This window comes from Amblyomma mixtum, chromosome 1, assembly GCF_055824585.1.
Source record: "Amblyomma mixtum isolate Tamu chromosome 1, ASM5582458v1, whole genome shotgun sequence".
NCBI lineage: Eukaryota > Metazoa > Arthropoda > Arachnida > Ixodida > Ixodidae > Amblyomma > Amblyomma mixtum.
The window spans coordinates 215,845,527-215,855,066 of NC_143012.1; the positions used below are offsets into that span (position 1 = coordinate 215,845,527).

At 52.5% G+C, this 9,540-nt stretch overlaps 1 protein-coding gene across 1 annotated transcript; it reads left to right on the plus strand.

Moving 5' to 3' along the window:
• Positions 1-7,558: 7,558 nt before the first annotated feature.
• Positions 7,559-9,308, plus strand: LOC149370803 (vacuolar protein sorting-associated protein 4B-like). Its single transcript, XM_089584119.1, has 2 exons — positions 7,559-7,846; positions 8,436-9,308. Exons 1-2 carry the CDS (start codon positions 7,559-7,561, stop codon positions 9,306-9,308), a joined length of 1,161 nt encoding a protein of 386 aa, XP_089440245.1.
• The last annotated feature ends 232 nt before the right edge of the window (positions 9,309-9,540 follow it).

Here is a 9,540-nt window from a genome sequence, read left to right on the forward strand (position 1 = left end):
TGTCCCCGACTCGCGTTCTGGGCAATCGGCGGGGAGGCAAGTTCATTCCCCTGCTGGAGGACTTCGGGAGATTCCTATCCCGCAGCGCTGTATGAGTCGGCATCTCCTCCTCTCATCAACCAGCTGCGTGAGAGTGAAAAAAACCCGCACCTGCCCAGCCGTGGGCGGTAACAAGAACGTCCCCTTCGGTCCATCCGATTGGACAGTGCTCGTCGACCATTATTCCCCCGCCAGGGATCTGGGGAAACCGAACGATATTTAACTCGGCCGTGAGTGTGGCCGAGAGAAGCCTGCTAGCTCCAGTCGACTACGGTTGACGAAGACGTTCCCCTTCCACTGAGAGCCATTCTCAGTCCCGCTCTATGTAAATAATGTAAATATGTGAATACAGTTTTTTCCTTCACTTCCCCTACTCCCCGTCTCCGGCCCACGTTTCCTTCCTCCTTCGGCACAGCGGCGGTGATCCTGGACACGATGCCTGGTGGGACACGCTTCTAGCATCGACAAATATATCAACTGGTGGCAGCGGTGGGATCTTCCACGCTTGGTCCTGGCTTCAGCAGTGGTGAGCGCTTGACTTTCTTTAAGAATCTGCCAGGCTTGATAACTCTGGAAATTTATCACTTCCTGTAGATTGTTTTTCTGCACGTGCTCGCTTATGCATTTCACGTAGCAGCTTGTATTGAAAGTCCTCGTTCGGAAGTTGCCATGGATTTGAGCAAGCTAAAGAAGCCAGAGTTGATGTTGCTGTGTGAAAAGCTGGGTATTGAGGCCAGGAAGAGTCACAGAAAGCCGCAGCTGATTGAGGCTATTAAGGAATGTGGTGCTAAGGAGGGTGACAAAATTTGGGAGACCTGGGAAGTCATTCAGGAGGGAATCAAGAACGCTAAGGAGGAGGCCGACAGGGTTGAAAGGGAACGCAAGGAGAAGGCCGTTAGGGTTGAAAAAGAACGCAAGGAGGAGGCCGACAGGGTTGAAAAAGAGCGCCTTTGCCGCAAGGAAGCCGCTAAGAAGGAGGCTGACAGGATAGAAAAAGAACGCCTTTACCGCAGGGAAGCCGCTAAAAAGGAGGCTGACAGGATAGAAAAAGAACGCCTTTACCGCAAGGAAGCCGCTAAGGAAGAGGCTGACAGGATAGAAAAAGAACATCTTCGTCTCAAGGAAGCCGATGAAAGGCAACTTGCTTTAATGCGTTTGGAGTTGCAAAATTTACTGGCGAAGCGCGCCGAGAGGAATTCGACATTAAATCAGGAGGTTTCGGCGCGAAGTGAAATTAAAATCGTAAATGAAAACTGCGTGTCTTTGCCCATTGCCCGCGTCGCAAACGAGAGCCCGCTCGGGGTGCGTCTGACCGAGGCAGCCATCTCCCAAAACCTGCCTAAGCAGCATCACTCGATTTCCTCAAATCGCTCGGATATGCTGCCCAAAGAAAAGGGCCTTTGTTTTAGAGATAACGCTGCGCAGGTCCTTACCACTTCGAAGGCTCGTGAATTCGCAGCGCCAGCAGAGCACGTAGTTGAAGAGGGCAAACCTGACAGCGACTGTGGAGCTCCAAGCCAGAGCGCGGCGTTAGCTGAAAAGCGCGATGCCGCACAGATTGTCCTTGCAACCCAGATAGGCGTAGGCGCAGCGCAAAAAGGTAGTCCTCCAGAAAGCAGTCGCGCGCTGAAGGTGGCAACTGCAAGTTCTACTGTAAGCGAGGAATGCGCCTCATCGCTGCTTGGAAACAAAGATCAGTTCAGCGATAAGGGAACGACAGCCGCTCGCGACCGAACACCCGAAAACGAGTTATGCGTCAATGAAAACTGCGTGTCTTTGCCAATTGCCTGCGTCGCGATCGAGAGCCCGCTCGAGGTGCGTCTGACCGAGGCAGCCGTCTCCCAAAACCTGCCTAAGCAGCATCCCTCGATTTTCTCAAATCGCTTGGATATGCTTCCCCAAGAAAAAGGCCTTTGTTTTGGAGATAACGCTGCGAAGGTCCTTACCATTTCGAAGGCTCGTGAGGTCGCGGCGCCAGCAGAGCACGTGGTTGAACAGGGCAAACCTGAACCTGTAAGCCCGAAGCCTATAAATTCTCACAGTGGTGAGCCAGAGCCGGCTCTAGTAAAGACTGGCGATGAAACGAACGCCGGCGACTTTACCCGTGACGGCTCCGCGTTACCTAATGACGAGCCAGCCCAGGACTTACTCACTTGTAGCACAAGGGTAAAGAGTACCGACAGTAGTGCAGGCTATAGTGAGTCTTCCGAAGCAGGCGCAAGTGATGAGCTGGGGCTAGGTGAGGAACTGATTACGAATCTAGTGTTGCCTCACTCAGATGGCTTTCTCGAACTCCTTCGTGTGGACAGGGAAACGTTCACCGCTGAGCAAGAGAAAGACCAATCTCTACGCAACTTGAGTCCCCAAAGTGACATAGGTGTGTCACGGAAGAACATACCTTTCCAGCTCCGTTCTGGCCTGCTGTACCGCCAGTATAAGGATAGGAAAGGTATCGAACACGACCAACTTACTGCCCGCGTCGCGATCGAGAGCCCCCTCGAGCTGCGTCTGACCAAGGCAGCCGTCTCCCAAAACCTGCCTTTGCAGTATCCCTCGATTTTCTCAAATCGCTTGGATATGCTGCCCAAAGAAAAAGGCCTTTGTTTTGGAGATGATGCTGCGCAGGTCCTTACCATTTCGAAGGCTCCAGACTTCGCAGCGCCAGCAGAGCACGCGGGTGACGAGGGCAAACATGACCCAGTAAGCCTGATAAATTCTCACGGTGGTGAGCTAGAACAGGCAATTTTACAAACTGATCATGAGGCGAACGCCAGCGACTTTACCTGTAATGGTTCAGCGATTGCTAGTGACGCGCCACGCAAACCACCTGCGAAGGTTTCCACGGAGCGGCAGCGCACAGAGGTGGCCAAACGGGAAGAGTTAATTAAGGGGAAAGTGCGGCCCTTGTTGAATGCTCGACTGAAATCCAAACCGCGTAGCCGCCCCAATTTGGCGCCTCGGTGCTCAAGAGTTCGCACCCGCCCCGTGGGAACACAAGCCAAGAGAACGCAACGCGCGAACCCAATCCGAGAGAGACGGATACGCTGGCACGGCATTCGCACTCGTTCGCTCCCTTCTCGCATTCTGCTTTCTGAGCGTCAGCTAAACTTCAGAACCGCGAGACTTGGACGAAGAACAGTTAAGGGTCCCAAGCTGAAATTCCTAGCCTTGTGTCCTGTTGCACCTGCTAGAGCAGCTATCGGACCGCGGCCGCGCAGAGGGCGGCTGAAAAATAGGAAGCAGTAAATTCCTCTGATCGCAACGCTGTTTGCAGACGGATTCGAGGAATAACCCGTTCTTGAGTTGAATGCTTGTCTCTTTTGTTCATTTAACTCTCCTGTACAGAAATGCAAGCTGAAATTCCTAGCATTATGCAATGTCTCATCTGCTAAAGCAGCTGTCGGACCGCGGCTGCGCAAGGGGCGGATATGACGCATAATCTCATATTGAGTTTAATGCTTGTTTTTTGTTTTTTTTTTGTTCATTTAACTCTGATACAAAAATGAGAGCGAAATTTTGGAGCTTGGCATTGCGGGACTCAGTTTACATGCGTTTCAGAAAATTGCGAGGTAATGACAACGCTGATGGCCTCGGCCGAAGCTCTCCCGTGTAATGCCCTTTCCTGACTACCCAGACGTTAATCCGCTATGCAAATTTGTATTTTGTTTTTTTTTTGCTTTAGCGGGAATCATTTTTTTTTCTGTTTTGTATGTGTGTTCAGCAGCTCCACCTTCCCTTTGTGCTCTCACGGGCGGTGGCTTTCTGTGACATACACCGTGCTACGGCACCCCCCCAAAATTTTAGGAAATTTTCCTCCCTTTTGGCTAAACAAGCTCTGTGTATTCTGGTTTGGTCAAACATGTCAACTTTCGGAGGAGGACGTAAATTTCACGCTACAGCTCATTTTCTCTAAAGAGATTTTGTTGACCGAAAACAGCTTGGCAGTTCTTGAAGTCAGTTTGGCGCTTTCTGCTTGTTGGGCTTTGGACTTTGCTGGTTGAGCTCGTTACAGCTGTCAACGAAGCAAGAAGAACCTTTGGGCCCAGCTGTGACCAAAGGCCGAACGGAACTCCAGGTCTCTGCGCGCAGCAGCGTTGGCTGCAACCACTACGAGACCTCTTCGGGCGGCGGACGTGCTGTTGTGTTTCTACCCCCCCCCCCCCCCCCTTAACTCTCTTTGTGTGTTCCCGTCACACCTGTGTCCACTCGGACCACGTGGGCCCGATCATGCAGCTACCGTGAACATTCATCGAGGTCGACAACCTCGCGACGACCATGGGAAGTTGGATGCTTGGAATGCCCCTCCGAGCCTCAGCGGATTAGTGTAGCAGGAATGTCAAAGGCCATTGTCAGCAGTAATCCCAGCGAAATTCCTTGAACGGAGTGCAGCGGCGACGAAGGCGGGCGAGGCCCAGGAGCTATTGTCCGAGCAACCACCGTGAATGCGGAGGCGACCTGGCGGCGCCGTCACGCTGGCGGATAATTGAAGAATTCTGTGTCCCCGACTCGCGTTCTGGGCAATCGGCGGGGAGGCAAGTTCATTCCCCTGCTGGAGGACTTCGGGAGATTCCTATCCCGCAGCGCTGTATGAGTCGGCATCTCCTCCTCTCATCAACCAGCTGCGTGAGAGTGAAAAAAACCCGCACCTGCCCAGCCGTGGGCGGTAACAAGAACGTCCCCTTCGGTCCATCCGATTGGACAGTGCTCGTCGACCATTATTCCCCCGCCAGGGATCTGGGGAAACCGAACGATATTTAACTCGGCCGTGAGTGTGGCCGAGAGAAGCCTGCTAGCTCCAGTCGACTACGGTTGACGAAGACGTTCCCCTTCCACTGAGAGCCATTCTCAGTCCCGCTCTATGTAAATAATGTAAATATGTGAATACAGTTTTTTCCTTCACTTCCCCTACTCCCCGTCTCCGGCCCACGTTTCCTTCCTCCTTCGGCACAGCGGCGGTGATCCTGGACACGATGCCTGGTGGGACACGCTTCTAGCATCGACAAATATATCAGTCTACTAACCGCGATGCGAGTGCCAGCCAGTGTGGTGTGTGTGAGTGTGTGTGTAGACATCACCCGTGAAACTCATTGTATTATGCCATCAGCCTTCATTCGCACTTTCCTTTTCCTCCTCTTCCCTTTCCCCTGTGTGGAGTAGCAGGCCAGGGCCATGTTGCCACCGGCCGACCTCTCCACCTTTTCCTCATTAAAATTCCTTTCTCTCTCTGGATGAAGGAGGAGTTAAAGAGAAAGAAAAGCAGAATAAACATAATTATATCGTGCTTAGAATGCGAGAGCATTAAAGTCTGAAATGCGCTCGTCCTGCAACGCAAGTCAGGTCAGGGGCATGCGGCCGCCGCGTAGGCGAGTTAGGGTTTGTGCGTGGGTTATTGGTTTGTAGTGTTTTACGTCCTAAAGCGGCTCAGGCTCTGAGAGACTCTGTAGTTGAGTGCTTCGGATAATTTTGACCACCTGGGGATCATTAACGTGCATTGACACCGAACATTACGCTGGCCTCTAGCATTTCGCCCCCATCGAAGGGCGACCGCCAAGGCCGGGATCGAAGGTCTCTAGTCCAAAGCAGTGGGAGGCCCGCGTTTCTCAGCTCCGAACCGGACGTCCAGCCCCGGGCCGTGGCACGAACCACCGAGGTCGCCGAGCGCCAAGTGCTCAAGGCCACATCAGGGCCACACCATCTCTCGCACGATGATTACGCTGTCGATGAATAAAAGTTTTTCTTCCACCGTGGCCTTCACAAGTCCTTCTTGTCTGCGTGATTTCTTTGGTCTTCTCTTAATTTGCAACAAAAGTGTCTAGGTCACAAGCTGCCAGTAGGTGGTCAGGGGACCCCGCTCAATGCAGGCTGGCCCTGCACACGCACAAAGGAATAAGCGCGCGCACACACACACTTGCACAAGGAGAGAGCTGAGTCGGGCTGGTTGGTTCATGTTGAATGGTACGGCAAAACAGCGCTGACGGACGGGACGGAAGAAGACGAGACAGACACAAGCGCTGAACACATACAACAGATGAGCGGAGGCAACAGGCAGAAAGGCGGAATAACTGCGAGTTATTGCCCTGTGTGGCCGATTTCCCTAATTAAATCGGAGTAACGTCCGGCTCTCGCCTTTATTTTTTGAATTCTCCCTGCACGGTGGGCGGAGTCGACCAACGCGTGGAGTGCCTTTCAGCCAGCTCCGTGGAGGCTTTGCTTTCGCTTTATCTTGTTTTTTAGTTTCCATTAATAAAAGTTTCATTCGCAGATAATATAGGCGCAAAACAAGCCCGCAGAAATAAAAATACGCAAGGACTATTTGCTTCTACGGACTACAACATATTACTCCGCCGATGGCAGAGCGGCAAGCCGCCACGGGACTGGGTGAAAGGCACTCCACGCGTTGGTCGACTCTGCCCACCATATGGGGAGAATTAAAAAAAAAAAGGCGGGAGCCGGACGTTAATTCGATTTAATTACGGAAATCGGCCGCACAGGGCAATAACTCGCAATTTCTAAGAAAGCTCGGAACGTGTAGATCGAGTTCCCGCGGCAAAAAGACAAGTTCAGATTCCTCTTCAGTGCACCTCCCCATACACCAAACTATTTGGTTTTCTTTTTGCTGCTAAATATACTGGCTCGGGTAGGAAGGGACTGGAGTCTTCTCCAAGCCACCCACATCTACCCCGACCTCACAGACCCCATCTGCACCAGTGCGATGGCTCTGGTAATCTGGATCATATATGCTATGGGACAGCTGCCCGGTGGATCCTCCTCCCGAAGTTCTCGGAGAAGCTCCCTCATCATAAGCCTAGGAAGAAGTGCTGCGCCTCTTGGATCCTGCTGTCCAGACGGGAGCCATCGAGCGCGTAGAAGATATCGCTCCGGCTATCAGTTAATGGTCCCCTTCTGCTAAGATTCCAGCAACCAAGCATGAGTCCAAGCCTCCCCCAAATCGAAAAATCGAGCTCATCATCCCATCTCCCAAATCTTAGAAGCTTCTCGTTTAGCATGCTCCCCTCCCCCCAACAATCGTCTTTTGGGGCACAATAAATTGCCTTTCGCTCCTCCAGAAAAAAAATTCTGGCTACGTGCATGCCAGCAACTCTCCTTTTCTGTAATAAAATTGTCTCATTCTTTAACTCACTTTCTTCTGCTGTTTAGGTGCACACGTTGTTAACAATTTCCTATTTATCGCGCACGCCCATGGATGGCGCCCACGAGCAGGATTAATACAAATTGATGTCATATTCGACAGTTCACACCGACGCATGCGTTGGTGAAGATAATAAAAAGTAATTCGAAATAAAAAGAGGCAAGGATTTGTACTTCCTTGCGCCGGACGTCTCGACCTACGTTTTTTCTGTTGCCTGCACGAATCTACTGCAATGCAAAGAGACCAACGCGAGAAGAACGAAGTTCGAGCCTCCAGGTGAGCAGGGAGCCCAGTGCGAATCGCAGAGCTAGTAGAGCCGTTGTCGCCTAGAGTACCGTCGTCTCGTTACCAACCGTCAGAGGCTGAGGCATGGTTATCCCGACGACGCTCATCACCGACATCAATGCGGCTGTGGACCTGTCCAACCAGGCGTACGCCGAGGACAACAAAAAGCAGTACGTCAACGCTATCCGCCTCTACCGCAAGGCTATGGAGTCTTACCTGAGCGCGGCGCTGCTCATTCGGAACACGTGCGCACCGTTCGTGGATCGGGGACAGAAGCTGAAGGAGTTCTCGGCCAGTGACGCCGACCAGGAGGTAGCGGGCGAAGGAATTCCAGAGATGAAGAAGATCCACCACATCACCGTTCTGTCTGAGGTGAGCGAGCCCTAATAAGCAATGCAGGCACCGCGAATTGAGAGTTAGCAGCGGAAGGCCGGGCAGTGCATGTGGAAGCTCGACACCTCAGCCGCGCCGTGAGGGAAGGGATGTAGGTGGGAGTGAAATAACAAAGAGGTGCGGCAGTGCAGGACTCCGGAATAATTTCGACCACCTGGGGGTCTTTAAAGAGCCCAGACATCGCACAGCGCACGTCCGCCTTTTTATTCTTTCTTTCATCTTTCCTCGTCCCTTCACGAAAGCGTCCTTTCCGGAACGCAGTTGGATTTTGAGGATGTTACGCAGGTGGTCTTGTGCAGTATAAACCACGTGGGCCTTCCCTTTCCATTCTTCAGCTAACAATGCAGTAGTATCATACTCAAGTTTATTAAGCCAGCAAGTCGTAGTCTAAAAAAAGGCCGCTGACACAAAAGAAAATAAAGACTTAATCAGAGTGCGTGGTTTCGTCGCCGTTTGCTAAGAAGAAAACACAGTTATTCCCAGTCGCATACAATGTCAGTTTTGTGCCATTGCCGGTGAATAACCCTATGTTGCTCCCTAACATGCTGGTCTTGCTGTCTGCGACCAGGTCCTTCCTCCATGGTGCACGACGGCTGGAACCGTTACCTCCGGCAGGAAAATCAACTTCGACGACGACATCCAGGGCATCGACTCGACCAAACAGGTGCTCACTCAGATGCTGACAGACCCCAAGGTGAAAGGCGTGTCGACCATACTTCTGCACGGGCCGCACGGGACAGGCAAGTCGCTCCTCGTCAAGTCCCTCTACGTCAAGTACCCTGAGAAGCCGGTCTTCATCATCGACCTCGACCTCTTTGTTAGCGGTGGCATCACGCATGACGCCGTCTCGATGGCCAAGATGCTCGTAAGGAACTGCAGGAAGCACGATACCGCGGTCCTCGTTTTCGAGGGTTTGGACCAGCTCTACCTGTCGGAGTATCCCGACGCCAAGAAGCCCGCGGTCGACGCCGTGAAGGCCGAGTTGCTGGCCTACCTAAAGGAGCTTTCGGAGAAGAAGCAGTACAAGGAAGTTGTGATCGCGACGGCGTTCCGGCCCTGGCTCATCGCCGACGACATGCGGAACAAGTTCGACGCCAAGATCAACATCCCCATTCCCGAGAGTGGGGAGGCGCGCAAGGCGATCGTCCACACGGAGCTGGGCAAACTGCGAGTCCCCACCTACGCGGATGGAGACATCGAGGACCTGGCTAAGAACACGGCCCGTTTCTCGCGTTACCAACTGCTGCGCATTATTCGCTACGCGCTGGCTAACAACTTCGACAACATTGAGGGTATCCCGACGAAGGAGGACGCCGACAGAGCCAGCCACATGAGCAAGGAGGACATAGATAAGGTGGCTTCCCTCATCAAGGCCGACCTGACTGAAGAGGACGAACCCAAGCATCAGGAGTTCATCGCGGCCAACCCGACGCCCAGTTAGTGGGTATCGGCGCTATGTCGGTGATTAAACATACGCAGCGCCCGGCGAACGGCGGCAAAAGCAGCAAAATTGGAGCGGATGCCCTGTGATAAGCATTGGCGGGCATATTTTTATTTCTTCCTTGGATCCAATACGGGAGAGAAGCCTTGCTTGTATGGGCGCACCAAAGTGCCAGTACTGCGTTAAATATTACGAAAACTAAATTGGAAAAGAATCCGAGTGGGTTTTTCCT